The sequence below is a fragment of the Zonotrichia leucophrys genome, chromosome 1 (assembly GCF_028769735.1).
Source record: "Zonotrichia leucophrys gambelii isolate GWCS_2022_RI chromosome 1, RI_Zleu_2.0, whole genome shotgun sequence".
Taxonomy (NCBI): Eukaryota; Metazoa; Chordata; class Aves; order Passeriformes; family Passerellidae; genus Zonotrichia; species Zonotrichia leucophrys.
The window spans coordinates 1,018,794-1,038,543 of record NC_088169.1 but is presented as its reverse complement, the minus strand read 5'-3'; the positions used below and the strand labels follow the sequence as shown (position 1 = coordinate 1,038,543).

The window sequence follows — 19,750 nt, the reverse complement described above, 5'->3', positions numbered from 1 at the left end:
ATCCAAGATGACATCCAAGGAGAGGCCCAACAGAAGAACCCCAAGGAAAACCCCAAGGAGAGATCCAGAAAAGGGGGTGAAACAAGATTATAAAGGGGGTGGGTGTACAAAGGAGGGGTTTACACAGAACCAATCAGGAAAGGTGGAAGGATGAACTTAACATAACTGACATAAAGGGGAATCCAATGAATACAAAGTAAAGGAGGGGCCCCGGGACCACAGCCAACCACGACCCCCAGAGAGAAGAAGACTCTGGAAAGTTGGGAGGAGTGGGAGGTGATTGACTGGGCCCAGGGAGGGGAGAAAGTCTGCATTTAAGGGAAAAAACGGGGAGGAGGAATTATATAACTTATGACAATTTAATTAAATATGACAATTTATGCCAATGGCGGGAAAACTGGGGAGGGCAGAACCATTTGCAAACATAGGGGGGAACAATACAAAATGGGGGAGCTATACAATAAACTTAACAAACACACTACTACACCTGGCAGTGCCCAAGGCCAGGTTGGAGCAGCCTGGGACAGAGGATGATGTCCCTGCCATGGATCTGGATAAATTTTAAGGTCCCTCCCAACCCAAACCATTCCATGATCTGTGAATCAACAGCTCCTGCTTTTGCCAAGGGCAGTTTGACCTTTGCAGGCAGTGGCTCCCTCACAGGCCGCCCCCTGTTTGCTGCATCCCTCCTGACAGCCTGGGATATTTCACTAAAAATCCTCTTCAGCAAAGTCTCCCTTTTACTTTTTGAGGGAAATTACTGCTTTTTGAGGTGCTTTTCCTGTGGCAAGCAGCCCCTCTGGGCTGATTTCTCTCACACAGGTTGTTCCCCCCAAGATTGTCCCACACCCACAGGCCTCAGCCTCCCCAGCACAATCCAGACACTCAAAGGGAATTTATAAAGTTCCCCAAAAATCCCAATCCTTTAATTTAACCTCACTTTGAGCAAAGCAGGTGCCTTCCAAAAGAAAACAGACCTAAAGGAAATCCCCAGCCTCGTTTAACAGCTTATTCTGATGCTAAATGTTATTGTTGAAGGAAGGGGACCAGGACACCAGCTGGTTCATCACAGGTCCAGTTTATTGAAGAAAGCATCAAACACTTATACAGCAAATAATAAGCTTATGAATATTCTGTAAGCCAAGCAATCTATTGGTTAAACTATACCATGAACTCTTCCTCATTCCTTAGGGGTTCCATCTCTCTTTTCTCATGTCTCTTTCACTATTTGTTATCCTACTACAGCTAGGCCCAAGGACACGCTATCTTTGCAGGTGTAGAACTTGGAATTAGCCACGGCTTTGTAATTTTCCAGTCTCTCTAGTCAGCTAAATTCCCAACAAGTTATGTTTAATTTCTTGCTGAAATGTGTTTAATCACTGGGGCCATTTGTTCTTGCTCTGTGAGCAGAACTCTCCCGGTGCTCCACGTTGAGCTTGTTATGTTTGCCCAATTATCCCATCAAAAAAAAACCCAAACAATATTTAAGGTAGCAACAATTTTAATGGAATAGTTTAGAAAATATATAAATCAGGGATAATTTGGTTCAAATAATAGCGCATAAGCAAAAACAACCGCGGGGTACGGAGGGCAGGGTTCTTGACCCTTGCCACTTCCCGTACAAGCTTGCCAAGTGAAAGTCACCCCTTATATGCCATGTGTCAATGCCATCTCCTCCCATTTTCAGTTCGTCATTTTTCTGTCTCCGCCTTCATTACCACCTTTACCATGCATGTGCCACCACTGGGTTTGGTGGTCGCACAAGTCTTTGGGGTCGTCACTGATGAAGGCCCTGGAGTCTTCCTCTTTGTCCTTTAATTCACCTTTGGGTTACACATGCACACCAAGCCAGTACAACGGGAGCCAAGACTAACGTATCACTGCATCTGCATATCAAAGCAATAAGTCCCTTATAATTAGCATTTTCTTGGACCTGTTATGTTTGCCCAATTATCCCATCAAAAAAAAACCAAACAATATTAAAAGTAGTAACAATTTGAATGAAATAATTAATATATATATATATATATATATATAAATCAGGGATAATTTGGTTCCAATAATAGCACATAAGCAAAAACAACCGCGGGGTATGGAGGGCAGGGTTCTTGACCCTTGCCACTTCATGTACAAGCTTGCCAAGTGAAAGTCACCCCTTATATGCCATGTGTCAGTGCCATCTCCTCCCATTTTCAGTTCGTCACTTTTTTGTCTCCGCCTTCATCACCACCTTTACCACGCATGCGCCACCACTCGGTTTGGGGGTCGTCACTGATGAAGGCCCTGGAGTCTTCCTCTTTGTCCTTTAATTCACCTTTGGGTTACACATGCACACCAAGCCAGTACAACGGGAGCCAAGACTAATGTGTCACTGCATCTGCATATCAAGGCAATAAATCCCTTATAATTAGCATTTTCTTGGACCTGTTATGTTTGCCCAATTATCCCATCATTTAAAAGAACCAAACAATATTAAAAATAGTAACATTTTGAATGAAATAATTAATATATATATATATATATATATATAAATCAGGGATAATTTGGTTCCAATAATAGCACATAAGCAAAAACAACCGCGGGGTATGGAGGGCAGGGTTCTTGACCCTTGCCACTTCCCGTACCAGCCTGCCAAGTGAAAGTCACACCTTATATGCCATGTGTCAATGCCATCTCCTCCCAATTTCAGTTTGTCACTTTTCTGTCTCCACCTTCATCACCACCTTTACCACGCAGGCACCACCACTGGGTTTGGTGGTCACACAAGTCTTTGGGGGTCGTCACTGATGAAGGCCCTGGAGTCTTCCTCGTTGTCCTTTAATTCACCTTTGGGTTACACATGTGCACCAAGCTGTGGGATCTCAGCAGCTCAGGACTGAGGTGCCACCGAGAGCACCCTTGGGGGGCTCGGGAGTCCTGGAATGTTCCAGAAGTGTCTGGTGGCTGGACTTTGATCCCACACAGGAGACGACACCTGTATGAGGACAGGAGGGTTTCACCGGGGTGAATGGTGAAGGGATTGGTTAATTAGAGAGTGAAACACAGGGTTTAGGATTTCTGTACAGGGGGGTTTAGAGAAGTAAGATGGAGGAATTGGGGCGTGTCCTGTCCTTCTTCTTCTTCTTCTCCTCCATCTTCTGTGGTGATGGTGGCACTTTGGGATTGGTCATTACTAAAAGTGCACCGGGCAATAAGAATAAATGGTATTGGGGAAAAATGATAAATATTGTACACGTAACTTTGGGTATAAAGATAGGTGACCGCCCGGAGGGCAGGGAGTGTGCTCATGGCTGGCTGCTGAGCAGAGCTCTGTCGGGCCCAGAGAAAATCTTTTAGATAAACAATTAATAAACACCGAGACCGAGAAAAGAACTGAAGCCTCTTCTGTTCCTTTGAAACGCGGCTGCCCCAAGGCCACCCCGGGCCTTTCCAGGCCATCCAAACAGCCCAAAACCGGACACCAAGCCAGTACAATGGGAGCCAAGACTAACCTATCACTGCATCTGCATATCAAAGCAATAAATCCCTTATAATTAGCATTTTCTGGGACCCAACCGGGTTCTTGGTCATTTTAGTATCTTCAGCTTCTTTCCTGTGGTCCTTGAGAGCATCTGCTGGGAAGGGGGGGTGGGTGGAGCCCCTCCTTTCCCATTACAACTTTTAACTATTAACTGTTTTATTTTTCTCAAATATTAATTACTGTATCAATATTGATTACTGTTTCAATTTTTTATCAGCACGAATCCTATTTATCACAAGCTGGAGCCTCTCCTCACTATTCTTGGTGCTCAGCTGAGCCCATCCAGCCCTGGAAACATCTCAGGATGTTTTTCTCAGCTTTTCCCTCCTAAAGCTGCTGGAAGCGGTTCCACACCTGGTCCCGACCTCTCTCCAAGGAAAATGTTCATCTTGGAACAACACAGCCGGCAGGGACACGAATCTCCTGCTGCCAGGTTTTGCTTCTGAATTTTTTGAATTCTGTGGAACGTCAGATTTCAGGTGGAAAATGTTCACCAGATTTTCTCCTTTTTTTTTTTTTTTTAAATTTTATTTAATTTTATTTTTGAATATTTTAATTTTAATTTTATTTTTGAATAGATCACTATGTTAATATTTGCTGGTGTTTTTATCAACAGCATGCAAGGCATTCACCATTTACGTTCACCACTTGCAGCTGCATTGGCCGAAAATATCTCGTGACTTTTTAAAGCAAAAATGCACAAACGAAAGGTTCAGGTTGGATTTTAGAACAAAATCCCATGGAAAGGGCGGTGAGGCTTGGAATTTTATTTTATAATTTAATTTTAAATTTAATTTTAGATTTTATTTCCTTTTATTTTATTCTGTTTTATTTGATTTATTTTTTTCCTATTTTACTTCATTTCATTTTAATATATTTTTTATATTATATTGTATTTTATTCTATTTTTTAAAATTTCACTTTATTTCATTATGTATATCATATCATATCATAATATATTATGTTATATTACCTTTCATTTCATTTTATATTTTATATATTTTATTTTATTTTTTCCTTCTATTCTATTCTATTCTATTCTATTCTATTCTATTCTATTCTATTCTATTTCATTTAATTTTATTCTATTTTATTTTGTATTTTATTTAATTCTATTGAATTCCATTTTGTTTTTTTATTTTAATTTTATTTCATTATATTTTTATTTGACATTATATTTTATTCTATTTTGTTTAATTTCATTTTATATTCTATTTGATTTGATATTTTATTTCCTTTTCTTTTATTCTGTTTTCAAATTTCATTTGAAAACAGAACATATTATATAATAAAAAAATATTATGTCATTATATTTTTATGTGATATTATATTTTATTCTATTTTGTTTTCAAATTTCATTTTATTTCATTATATTTTTATTTGGTATTATATTTTATTCTGTTTTGTTTAATTTCATTTTATATATTTGATTTTCTATTTTATTTCCTTTTCTTTTATTCTATTTAATTTCATTCTATTTTACTTTATTAGATTTTATATTTTATATTTTATTCTATTTATTTTATTTTATTTCATATTTTATTTTTTTATTTCATATTTTATTTAATTTTTTACTTTATTTTATTCTATTTTATATTTCATTTTTTAATTTTATTTTATATTTCATTTTAAAATTTCATTTTATTTTATTCTATTTTATATTTAATTTAATTTAATTTTATTCTATTTTAGTTTTTTCATTTCCTTTCATTTTATTTCATTTCATTCTATTTTACTTCATTTCATTTTATATTTTATATTTTATATTTTATATTTTATATTTTATATTTTATATTTTATATTTTATATTTTATATTTTATATTTTATATTTTATTCTATTTATTTTATTTTATTTTAAATTTAATTTTCTTATTTTCTTTTCTTTTCTTTCATTCTTAATTTTATTTTATTATTTTATTTTATATTTCAATTCATTTTTGAATTGTATTTTATATTTCATTGTATTTTATTCTATTTTATTCCATTTTATTTTATTTCGTTTTTTATTTAATTTTATTATTTTATTTTATTTCATTTAGTTTCATTTTATTTCATTTAATTTTTATATTTAATTCCATTTTAAAATTTTATTTTCTATTTCATTTCATTTTTAAATTTCATTTTATTTGTATTAATTTTATTTTATTTATTTATATTTATATTTATATAAATATATATATAATATATTATTATATATTATATATATTATTATATATATTTATATTCATTTTACTTATATTTTATTTAAATTTAATTTAATTTAAATTTTTATTTATATTAAATTAAATGTATTAAATTATTTCTTTATATTCATTCTATTTATATTAAATTTCATTTTATTTTCATTTCATTTGATTCTATTTTATATTTAATTTAATTTAATTTAATTTTATTCTATTTTATTTTATTTAATTTAATTTTATTCTATTTTATTTAATTTTATTTTGTTCTATTTTATTTTATTTTATTTAGTTTCATTTTATTTCATTTAATTTTTATATTTAATTCCATTTTAAAATTTTATTTTCTATTTCATTTCGTTTTTAAATTTCATTCTATTTGTATTGATTTTATTTATTTATATTTATATAAATATATATATTATATAATATATAATATTATATATTGTTATTATATATTATATATATTATATATATTTATATTCATTTTATTTATATTAAATTGAAATTTAATTTAATTTAAATTTAAATTTTTATTCAAATTAAATTTATTAAATTATTTATTTATATTCATTTTATTTATATTAAATTGAAATTTAATTTAATTTAAATTTAAATTTTTATTCAAATTAAATTTATTAAATTATTTATTTATATTCATTTTATTTTCATTTCTTTTGATTCTATTTTATGTTTTATTTTATTTTATTTTATTTTATTTTATTTTATTTTATTTTATTCTATTTCGTTTTTTATTTTATTTCATTTAGTTTCATTTTATTTCATTTAAATTTTATATTTTATTTCATTTTAATTTTTATTTTATATTTCATTTCATTTTTAAATTTCATTCTATTTGTATTGATTTTATTTATTTATATTTATATAAATATATATATTATATAATATATAATATTATATATTGTTATTATATATATTATATATATATTATATATATTTATATTCATTTTACTTATATTTTATTTAAATTTAATTTAATTTAAATTTTTATTTATATTAAATTAAATGTATTAAATTATTTCTTTATATTCATTCTATTTATATTAAATTTCATTTTATTTTCATTTCATTTGATTCTATTTTATATTTTTTTATTTTATTTTATTTCATTTAGTTTCATTTTATTTCATTTAATTTTTATATTTAATTCCATTTTAAAATTTCATTTTATTTGATTGTATTTTATATTTTATTTTATTTTATTTTATTCTATTTTATTTTATTCCATTCCATTGCAGGCAGCCGCCTGTCCGTGTCCAAGGTGTTTTTTTGGGCCGCCAGATGGAGGTGTCAGCACAGCGAGTCCCTTTCCTGCGGGAAACCACCAGCGTTAATCATCAGCCTTAATTATCAGCGTTAATCATCAGCGTTAATTATCAGCGTTAATTATCAGCGTTAATTATCAGCGTTAATCATGTGAGAAATGCATGGATTTTCTGATTGGCTTTTCGCTACGATTCCAATAAATATTATATGTGTTGTGTTAGAAAGTAATGTTGTATTAATTCTCTTAAGCAGTGTGTTAAATATAGTTTTAGGTCATAAAATGTTAAAATACAAACGATGCTATGTAAGATATTTTTGTTAAATAAAGGACTGGCAGTGAGGTAACAGCCACAGGACACCTGAATCTTTCACAGAAAAAGAATTTATTGCTCCGTTATCACAAGAAATGAACTTTTTCCTTCATCAAGATTCAGAGGACGGAGCTGACACTGCCCAGCCAGAATCCTGTGTTTGAATGGAATTTATGCATCATGGATGAGGTGTGTGAATATGCAACAGGTTATTGTTTTTAAGGGTTAATCCTCTGTTAACGTGGGGCCTTTTTCGGGCTTGTGATGCTCAGAAAAAGTACCCAGACATCCACAACTCTTTGTATTTATTGTCTCATATCGTGCTAATTCAATTTGTCCAAATTGTCATTACTCTAATTGTGTTACTCTTTTTATAACCATTTTATTACTATTAAAATTTAAAATTTTAAAAACAAGTGATTGGCGTTTTTCACAATCATTAGCGTTAATCACCCTCACTTGCACTCAAACCGGCCCCAAACATTGCAGGAAATTCCCTTTTTTGGCCCCAAACATTGCGGGAAATTCCTTTTTTTGGCCCCAAACATTGCGGGAAATTCCTTTTTGGCCCAATGAAACATTGTCAAATTCCTTTTTTGGCCCAAAACATTGCGGGAAAATTCCTTTTTTTTGGCCCCAAACATTGCAGGAAATTCCCTTTTTTGGCCCCAAACATTGCGGGAAATTCCTTTTTTTTGGCCCAAACATTGCAGGAAATTCCTATTTTGGCCCCAAACATTGCAGGAAATTCCTTTTTTTTGGCCCAAACATTGCGGGAAATTCCTTTTTTGGCCCAAACACTGCGGGAAATTCCTTTTTTTTGGCCCAAACATTGCAGGAAATTTCTTTTTTTTGGCCCCAAACATTGCGGGAAATTCCTTTTTTTGGCCCAAAACATTGCGGGAAAATTCCCTTTTTTGGTCCCAAACATTGCAGGAAATTCCCTTTTTTGGCCCCAAACATTGCAGGAAATTCCTTTTTTTGGCCCCAAACATTGCAGGAAAATTCCTTTTTTTTGGCCCCAACATTGCAGGAAATTCCCTTTTTTTGGCCCCAAACACTGCGGAAATTCCTTTTTTGGACCCCAAACATTGGGGGAAATTCCTTTTTTGGCCCAAACATGAAAATTTCCAAATTCTTTTTGGCCCAAACATTGCGGGAAATTTCCTTTTTTTGGCCCCAAACATTGTTCTTTTGTGGAAACATTCGTTCTTTTTTGGCCCCAAACATTGCGGGAAATTCCTTTTTTTGGCCCCAAACATTGCGGGAAATTCCTTTTTTTTGGCCCCAAACATTGCGGGAAATTCCTTTTTTTTGGCGCAAACATTGCGGGAAATTCCTTTTTTTGGCCCAAAATGAATGAATTTCCAAATTCCTTTTTTTTGGCCCCAAACATTGCGGGAAATTCCTTTTTTTTGGCCCCAAACATTGCGGGAAATTCCTTTTTTTGGCCCCAAACATTGCGGGAAATTCCTTTTTTTGGCCCAAACACTGCGGGAAATTCCTTTTTTTGGCCCCAAACATTGCGGGAAATTCCTATTTTGGCCCCAAACATTGCGGGAAATTCCTTTTTTTTGGCCCCAAACATTGCAGGAAAATTCCCTTTTTTGGCCCCAAACATTGCGGGAAATTCCTTTTTTTGGCCCCAAACATTGCGGGAAATTCCTTTTTTTTGGCCCCAAACATTGCGGGAAATTCCTTTTTTGGCCCAAAATTTGCGGAAATTTTTTTCCCAAATTCCCAAATTCTTTTTTGCCCCAAACATTGCGGAAATTCCTTTTTTTGGCCCCAAACATTGCGGGAAATTTCTTTTTTTTGGCCCCAAACGTTGCGGGAAATTCCTTTTTTTGGCCCAAACATTGCAGGAAATTCCTTTTTTGGCCCCAAACATTGCGGGAAATTCCTTTTTTTGCTCTCCACCTTAGGGCTCACAATACCTTCAGAAAAAAAATAAAAATTCACTATAAAGTAACTTCATAAACAATAACTTCATAAAAATAACTTCAGAAACAATAACTTCATAAAAATAACTTCTTGTAAATAACTTAATAAAAAACTTCATAAAAACCAGTAACTTCATGAAAAGCAATAACTTCATAAAACTCTGTGACCTTTGAAGCTTGGGCCTTCCCCTGGAAGGCGGTGCTAATTATATATAAAAATAAACTGAAGGGTAATGTTATAGAAGATATTTTATATAGATACAGGCACATTATATTGAAAATATAATAAAAATATTTGCCCAGGTCTCTTAAGTCAGACTAACCAGCCAAGCCCACCAAGGCAGATTAGTGAATTATAACACACAGTGGCAATTTTCAGCTGATTTGTAAGTCTTTGAGTGAGGAATTTTAATATTCATGTGGCATTTTATATAAATATTTAGTATTTATGTTATAGACCATCCAACCTGGCCTTGAACACTTCCAGGCATGGGACATGGAGCTCATGTCTTTCTAGCCATAATATAGCATTATATACAGCAATTTTTATATAAATATATATTTATATACATACAGTATATTATTAGATACAGCAAATTTTATAGGTATTATATACACTATGTTATTTATATTCCCACATACAAGGAGTGTATTGTTACATAAAGCACCTTTTTATGTATTATATACTGTATATTAGATATATACCACATAGGCATACAGCATAGTATATACAGCATATTTTTTTATATTATATTACACATAATATAGCAAAATGTTATAAAGGCAATACATACACTATAGGATATATATACATGGTATATTATATGGAAAATGATATGGTAAATTAGATAAGGTATAATAATGTATGATATTAAAATATATATGGTAGTATAATTATAATATATATGGTATATTATATTAATATATGGTATTATAACAATATATGGTATTTTATATGGTAAATAATATGGTATATGGTAAATTTTCAGCTAGAATATATTATATATAGTGGGTACGTGTATTACATACACAATATATACTAAATATACAGTACAGACGGTAAATATAGTATATTTTATACATATATAGTTTATTTTGTGGGTGGGAGCTCAGCCGCTCCCTCACGGCGCTGCCCTCGCCCAACATGGCGGACGCGGCCTCACGCCCCACCTGTTGCCGCAGGGGCGGCGGCTTCCGATTGGCTGACACGGCCCAGGGTGGGCGCGGCGGCGGCTTCCGATTGGCTGCTGCGGGGCGGGGGCGAAGGAAGCAAGATGGCGGGCGGGGGGTGGGAGAAGCCGCCTTCGCGACGTCGCTGCTGCCGCCTCCGCTCCCCTCCGGCCATGGAGGAGCCGCCGCTCCAGCAGCCGCTGCCGCCCGGGGAAGACGAGGAGGAAGGGGAGGAGGAGGAAGAGGAGGCGGACGCGGAGTGGAGCTTCGTTGACCGCGAGATGGAGGCGGTGGCGCTCCGCGATCTGCCCACCGCCACCATCGCCTGCAACCTGGACCCGCGCGTCTTCCAGGACGGCCCGTGCCGGGTGAGGCGGGCCGGGAGCCGGGAGGGGGGCGCGGGCTGCGGGGCCGGGGCTGTGCGCTTCTCTGGGGGGAGAGAAACCTCCGGGGAGCGGGGAATGAGGGGCGAGGCTTGGCTGCGTGTCCCGCCCGTCCCCTCGGTGCCGAGCCGGGCTGAGCTGAGCCCGCTCCGAGGGTGGAGCCAGCAGGGGCCGGGCTCGGCTCCGGGAGCGGCCTCAGGCTGGGCCAGGGCAGGCTCAGCTGGGACAGCAGCAGCAATTTGCCCATGGAAAGGGAGCTCAGGCCTTGGCAGGGGCTGCCCAGGGAGCTTTGCAGTGCCCATCCCTGCAGGTGTGCCCTGGAGGTGGCACTGAGTGCTCTGGGCTGGGCACAAGGTGGGCACAGCTGGCACTCCGTGGTGCCCAAACCTCGGTGATACCCCGGGACTTTCATCACCTACAGCTGTTCTACCTTCATTCCTTTGATTCCTTCAGGGTGAAACTGCGTGAAACAGAAATGAAATCAAATATCCCTGCACCCCCCTGGCCTGAGCTTTGTGCTTAAGGTTGTATTTGATGCACCCGATGTTGTGGTTTTATTCTTTTTTCCTTGTTTTTTGCCGTCAAACCCTTTCATGCTGGAGGAGGTGCTTGGTTTTGAAACAGATTTGAGTTAAACGTAATGGGGTTGAAAGGTGGGGCAGTGGTGACAAATGGAAGGTGGGGCAGTGGTGACAAATGGAAGGTGGGGCAGTGGTGACAAATGGAAGGTGGGGCAGTGATCACAAATGAATTTGAGTCTCATCATCTCAGCACAAACTGTGTTTTCTTCACCATGCCCAGATCCTGCATAAATTACATTTCTAAGGTGAAGAGTGGGAGAACTGCCTTGAACTTGAATCAATATCTGTCTGCAGGTGGGAGGAAAGGTCTCCAAGTTTTAGAAATGACACAAAACTCAAAAGGAAGGCAGGTAGGGTCCTTGGAAGGTAGGTGCACACAGATTTTGATAGATGAAAAATCAGTTTAGGTGTGTTTCAGCACTGAAATACATAATTCAGCTTCATTTTATCCAGTGACAGAGCTGGCAAGAGCTGATAACTCTTGAAAGCTGGAAATAAATGACATTTTTAGGAAGCCACAATTTAATTTATTTTGTTGCCCAGATATCAGGAAGGTGCAGAGAGGGAAACGAGGCCCTGAGGCTGAATCCCAGATTTTGGAGTTGTCATCTTGGTCAGGGGGTGAAATTTTCGAAAATTCCTTTGGTTTGGTGCAAAATGTGCCCAGAAAATGCCAACTTGTGCAGCAGAGCTGTGGAATTTGGTGCTGATCAAGGGTCCTCACACAGTGTTTGGGAATATTCTGAATTTTGCTGTTTTTGGTTGGTTCCCTCTGTGAACACTCTGCTTTTCCCAGCAGGTGTAACACTCCTAAAACTCTTTCCCTGCACTTAAATGGGAATTTTACTCTCCATTTAAATGGGAATTTTTCTCTCCATTTTAAATGGGAATTTTTTCTCTCCATTTAAATGGGAATTTTTTCTCTCCATTTAAATGGGAATTTTTTCCCTCCATTTAAATGGGATTTTTTTCTCCATTTAAATGGGATTTTTTCTCTCCATTTAAATGGGATTTTTATCTCCATTTAAATGGGAATTTTTTCCCTGCAGTTAAATGGGAATTTTTTCTCTCCATTTAAATGGGAATTTTTTCTCTCCATTTAAATGGGAATTTTTTCTCTCCATTGAAATGGGAATTTTTTCTCCATTTAAATGGGAATTTTTTCTCTCCATTTAAATGGGAATTTTTTCTCTCCATTTAAATGGGAATTTTTCTCTCCATTTAAATGGGAATTTTTTCTCTCCATTTAAATGGGAATTTTTTCTCTGCAGTTAAATGGGAATTTTTTTCTCCATTTAAATGGGAATTTTTCTCTCCATTTAAATGGGAATTTTTCTCTCCATTGAAATGGGATTTTTTTCTCCATTTAAATGGGAATTTTTTCTCTGCAGTTTAAATGGGATTTTTTCTCTCCATTGAAATGGGAATTTTTCTCTCCATTTAAATGGGAATTTTTCTCTGCAGTTTAATGGGAATTTTTTCTCTCCATTTAAATGGGAATTTTTCTCTCCATTGAAATGGGAATTTTTCTCTCCATTTAAATGGGAATTTTTTTCTCTCCATTTAAATGGGAATTTTTCTCTCCATTTAAATGGGAATTTTTTCTCTCCATTTAAATGGGAATTTTTCTCTCCATTGAAATGGGAATTTTTTCCCTCCATTTAAATGGGAATTTTTCTCTCCATTTAAATGGGAATTTTTCTCTCCATTTAAATGGGATTTTTTCTCTCCATTGAAATGGGAATTTTTTCTCTCCATTGAAATGGGAATTTTTCTCTCCATTTAAATGGGAATTTTTCTCTGCAGTTTAATGGGAATTTTTTCTCTCCATTTAAATGGGAATTTTTCTCTCCATTTAAATGGGAATTTTTTCTCTCCATTTAAATGGGATTTTTTTCTCTCCATTGAATTGGAATTTTTTCTCCATTGAAATGGGATTTTCCCCCTCCCCTCAATAATCCTGGATTGCCCTATTTCAGGAGGGTTGATCCAATAAATGCTTTGAACCTGCCCTTCCTGTTAATTTTGTTAAATGCCAATTTATTCTCAGAAGAAATAAAAATTCTTCATGCCCAGTTTGTTAATACCAACCCCAAAACCTTCCAGAGTAAAAAAATTCAATTTACCCAAGCACTTCCTATGGAGTTATCCAAATCACAGTTAGGAATTCCTTAAATTCTGGATTTTTGCTTTTTATTGAAGTACAGGAAATTACCACAGATCAAATATATCTATTTTTATATAATTTCTTCTGATCTTCACCTTGGCAAATGTGGAAAAAATTGGGATTTTCTGAACTTGTTTTTCACTTTGGATCTGTAACTTCAGTGTTGAGTGTGGGCTTGAGGAATTGCAATTCTTTTTTCACCCAGCACCCAAAATAACAGAAAAAAAATAAAAAATTTAAAAAAAATAACCACAAAATATACTCCAATAATACACCCAAAAATACCCCCAAAAATCAAAACAAATCCACAAAATTACCGCAAATATTACCCAAAAATACCACCCAGAAATACTCAAAAAACACCCCAAAAAATGTAAAAAAAAATAAAATACCCCAAATATTACCCAGAAATACGGCCAAAATACTCCAAAATTCTCCCAAAAAATTGGGGAAAAATCTCAAAAAATGCCACCAAAATATTAAAAAAAATACACCCCAAGAAATCCACCCAAATTACCCCAAAATAGGCCCCAAAAATTGAAAAAAAAATCCCCAAAAATACCAGAAAATGCCCCAAAAATGACGTGAAAAATTGAAAAAATCCCAGAAAATGCTCCCCCAAAATAGACCCCTAAAATCACCCCAAAACCACTCAAAAATCACCCAGCACCCAGATGGGTTTTATTTTAAAAACTCTGTTCCTGGGTACTCATTTATTTCAGAAAATGGATCAGGAAATAATTGCCAATTAGGTTTTTGTGGTTTTCCATCCTTTTCATGTGATATTCCATTTTTTGGTGGAATTTGTGCTCTCAGATCCATCCTCATCCCCAGGGATGTGTCAAAGTTTAATCTAGTTTAAATAAGTTTTCATAGATAATGATATATATAAAAATATACATTATATATATTTATATATAAATATATATGATATATTAATATAGATGACATATAAATATAAGTATATATAAATATATATAAGTATATAAAAATACATATAAATATATATAAATATATATAAATATATAAAAATACATATAAATATATATAAATATATATAAATATATAAAACAAGAGAAAGGTTTTAAAACCCAAACTAATCCTTCTTCATAAGTAATATTGTGTAATTAAATAAGAAAATCCACATTACAAACCACAAGTAGTTAGTAATCAAGTTAAAAGTAAAAATAATTTAAATATCATTTCTTAATTAAACAATTTATCATTAAAACCCTTATAAAAAAAACCAAATTGCATTTGTAATTAATGAAAATAAAATACTATAAAACTAATGGTTTTATATATAAATAATTATAATGTAATAACTGTAATAGAAATAAAAACAAATAAATAAAAAATCCCATTTCTCACATTTAATCCCAACCTTAACAAAAAAAAAAACCCAAATCCAGTTTCCATTTCCCCTTAATATCATTTCTTAATTAAACAATTTATCATTAAAACCCTTATAAAAATACAGCTCCATTTTTAATTTATGGAAATAAAATACTGTAAAACTCACAGTTTCAAATAGAAATAATTATAATAACTGTGATATAAATAAAAACTAATAAATAAAAAATCCCATCTCTCACATTGAATCCCAATCTCAACAAAAAAAACCCAAATCCAGTTTGCATTTCCCTTCACTGAGGGCCAAGAGCAGCACAAATTGTTGAGGAAATGTTGAGGAAATATTGAGGAAATATTAGGGAAATATTGAGGATATATTGAAGAAATATTGAAGAAATGTTGAGGATATATTGAAGAAATATAAAGGGAATATTGAAGAAATATTGAGGAAATATTGAAGAAATATAAAGGAAATATAAAGGAAATATTGAAGAAATATTAAGGAAATATTGAAGAAATATAAAGGAAATATTGAAGAAATATTGAAGAAATATTGAAGAAATATTAGGGAAATATTGTGGATATATGGAAATATTGAGGAAATATTGAAGAAATAAAAAGGGAATATTAAGCAAATATTGAAGAAATATTGAGGAAATATAAAGGAAATATTGAGGAAATATTGAAGAAATATTGAGGAAATATTGAAGAAATATTGAAGAAATAATATGGAAATGTTGAGGAAATATTGAGGAAATAGTAAGGGAATATTAAGCAAATATTGAAGAAATATTGAAGAAATAATTTGGAAATAATTGAAGAAATAATATGGAAATACTGAAGAAATATTGAGGAAATGTTGAAGAAATATTAAAGAAATATTGAAGAACTATTGAAGAAATATTAAGGAAATGTTGAGGAAACGTTGAGGAAATATTGAAGAAATATAAAGGAAACATTAAGGAAATATTGAAGAAATATTGAAGAAGTAATGAAGAAATATGGAAGAACTAATAAGGAAATATAAAGGAAATATTGAAGAAATAATATGGAAATATTGAAGAAATATTAGGGAAATATTGAGGATATATTGAAATATTGAAGAGATATTGAGGAAATATTGAAGAAATATAAAGGAAATATTGAAGAAATAAAAAGGGAATATTGAGGAAATATTGAAGAAATAATATGGAAATATTGAAGAAATATTGAAGAAATATTGAAGAAATATAAAGGAAATATTGAGGAAATATTGAAGAAATATTGAGGAAATATTGAGGAAATATTGAGGAAATATTGAAGAAATATTGAGGAAATATTGAAGAAATATTGAAGAAATAGTAAGGGAATATTAAGCAAATATTGAAGAAATAATATGGAAATATTGAAGAAATATTGAGGAAATATTGAAGAAATAATATGGAAATATTGAGGAAATATTAAGGAAATATTGAAGAAATATTGAGGAAATATTAAGGAAATATTGAAGAAAGAAATAATATGGAAATAAAATGGAAATATTGAGGAACCATTGAATAATCTGAATTTCCTGCTCATCTCTTCCTGCCCTGGAATCCTTTTCCTTCCCCTTTCTGAAGCTCCTTGGATTGAAACCCAACCAGTTTCAAAGCAGATTTCAATAAAAATAAATAAAAAATAAAGTGATTTTACATTTATCGATTTTTGTGACCACAGCCCTGATTTTGGCAAAGTTTCCCTCATATAAAATATAAAATGAATATAAAATGAATATAAAATCAATTATTGGCACCTGCATCTATTTTGAAGCTTTTCATTCTTTCTCTGCCAAAAAAAAAAAAATAAAATAACTTGGACCTTCTATCTCCAAAATGATGAATTATTAATTAATTATTAATTAATTATTTCTGTGGCACAATTATTTCTGTGGCACAAATCCACTCCTTGAAATCCTCAGAAATTTTTGCAATTTTTTTTGGGTATTTGGGAATATTTTTGCCGATTTTTAGATCCAAAAATCAGAATTTCATTCAAATTTTTCCCCATTCCTGGGGTTTTTTTGGATGTTTTAACCCCTTTTTTTTTTGGTCAATTTTTTACCATTTTTTGGCTGATCAGTACTTCAAACTAACTTTTATAGGTAAAAATAAAAATGGAAATACATCATATTGATATCTGATATAATATTTAAATATTTTAATATATTTAATATATAATATATTATATATTAAATTTAATAATATTTAAATATTTAAATTTTATCAATACATCATATTGATATCTAATATAATATTTAAATATTTAAATATATTTAATATATAATATAATATATTATATATTAAATTTAATAATATTTAAATATTTAAATTTCAATATATTTAAATACTATAATATTTAAATATTTGATAATATTTAAATATTTGAAGAACTCTTGCTGCACAAGGTGGTTGTTGGGTGCCTCAAAAATACCAAAAATAGAATAAAATTTCAAATATAGAAAAGCAGTGTTGGAAAATTGCCATGAATGGGTTTGAGGTTGGAGATTTAAATATTGGAGATAAAAATATTGTTGGAAATATGAAAAAATAAAGATTTTCCTGCTATCCAGAGCTCAGAGTGTGGAGGGAAAATTCCCAAAATTCACAATTTCATTTTCCTGGAAAACCAAAGGGAAATTGAGGAAAATGTTGTGGAATCCCTGGGAAGGCTGAGCTGGAACAGAATTAAAAATGAAGCAGGGATTTATATTAAAAAAATTTATTTCTATTATTTATAATATAGAAATAATATTATTTATAAATTTTATAAAAATTAGAATATTATTTATGTATTATTATTATTTATATATTATTAAATATAAAAATGAGATAAATATTTAATAACTATAAAATAAATGATGCTGATTTATATTAAATAGATTATAATATAAAATATATAATATATAAAAATATTAATGTATATTATATAAATAATATTATTTATACATTATATATTATAATTATTATTTAGGGATTTATATATTAAATTTATTAAAAATAATATTTATTATTTAGCCTTATTTATTTAAATAATAAAGACGAAATAATAATTTAGTGATAAATTAATATGACACCACATAACTAACATTATATATTTTTATATTATATATTATATAATATATTATATATACAATTATATATATAATTATATATTATGTATATAATATTATTATATTATAGTAGTATAAGAATTTTAATAATTTAATCATAAATTTTAATAGTTTATTAAAATAAAATGTAATAAATCTTTTAATAAATTTTTTTTTTAAGCCTCCATGGATGCATAATAATAAATAATTTTTTAAAGCCTCCTTGGGCTGCACCCAAGATGAACCAAAATGTTCCAAAATGCACATCTGGGCATTTTTTATTTATTATTATCAGCAGTCACTTTGAAATTTATTTTTTATTGATTATTATCAGCAGTCACTGAGCTGTCCCACGCAGAGCAGGATAAAATAAAATCATTTTAGCACCAAAAATTGAATTCTGTGACAGTTTATTGCACAGTTAATTCAGTGGTTTATTCAGGTTTTTTGATAAATTCATAAATAATATGGATTATTAATTAGTAATATTTGATGTTTTAACTGAAGGTCAGGACAACTAAAGATGAAGGAAATAATTAAAAAACAATGAAGCAAATGCATATATTGAATTGTGACAGCGTTTATAATTTTTAATTATTCTGGGTTGGTTTTTATTTGCTTTGGTTGGGTTTTATTTGACTTTGGTTAATTCTGGAGTTTGGTTAATTAATTCTGGAGTTTGGTTAATTCTGGAGTTTGGTTAATTCTAGGGTTTGGTTAATTAATTCTGGAGTTTGGTTAATTCTGGAGATTTGTGCATTGAGTTTAATTCTGGGCTTTGGTTAATTAATTCTGGGCTTTGGTTAATTAATTCTGGGTTTGGTTAATTCGGTTGGTGAATTCGGCTTTCGTTAATTATTTCTGGGTTGGTTAATTCTGGAGTTTGGTTAATTCTGGAGTTTGGTTAATTCTGGACTTTGGTTAATTAATTCTGGAGTTTGGTTAATTAATTCTGGGGTTTGGTTAATTCTGGAGTTTGGTTAATTAATTCTGGGTTTGGTTAATTAATTCTGGGGTTTGGTTAATTCTGGGCTTTGGTTAATTAATTCTGGCGTTTGGTTAATTCTGGAGTTTGGTTAATTAATTCTGGGGTTTGGTTAATTCTGGAGTTTGATTAATTAATTCTGGGGTTTGGTTAATTAATTCTGGAGTTTGGTTAATTCTGGGTTTGGTTAATTCTGGGTTTGGTTAATTCTGGAGTTTGGTTAATTCTGGAGTTTGGTTAATTAATTCTGGGCTTTGGTTAATTAATTCTGGAGTTCGGTTAATTAATTCTGGAGTTTGGTTAATTCTGAGTTGGTTATGGATGTTAATTAATTCTGGAGTTTGGTTAATTTTGCGGTTTGGTTAATTTCTGGGTTTGGTTAATTCTGGGTATTAATTATTTTGTATCTTTATTTCTTTATTTATTCAGCACTTTCTCAGTGGCCATTTGGGTTTTTTTCATTGGGGTTTTACCTTTTGCTCTTTCTCCCCTCATAAAATACAGAAATGTGCTGGCAATAATTGAAATATGGGCTGTGCTCAGTGAAACTGAACTTGAGACAGAGCTCTAAAATAGAATTTAATTTTTTTTGTGGGTGTGATGCATAATTAAAGTGTGGAAATCATTGTCCCAAAATATTTGGGGTGCTGATATTGAACATGGGATGGTCAATGGGGTCTGTGGGGTTTCATTGTCCCATTTTTCCCACTGTGGAAAAAAAAAAAAAAGATGAAATAAGAATTAAAATGTCCATTACAATGGA

The 19,750-nt window shown here is 32.1% G+C and overlaps 1 protein-coding gene across 2 annotated transcripts in view; it reads left to right on the top strand.

Annotated features, from left to right (window-relative positions):
- Window positions 1–10,510: 10,510 nt before the first annotated feature.
- Window positions 10,511–19,750, top strand: part of RCAN1 (regulator of calcineurin 1) — a 44,611-nt gene continuing 35,371 nt past the window's right edge. For both annotated transcript variants that reach the window (XM_064704203.1, XM_064704185.1), the window contains exon 1: window positions 10,511–10,780. In XM_064704203.1, the coding sequence (XP_064560273.1) occupies window positions 10,517–10,780 (264 nt within the window). In that variant the 5' untranslated portion in view covers window positions 10,511–10,516. The remainder of the gene's footprint in view (window positions 10,781–19,750) is intronic.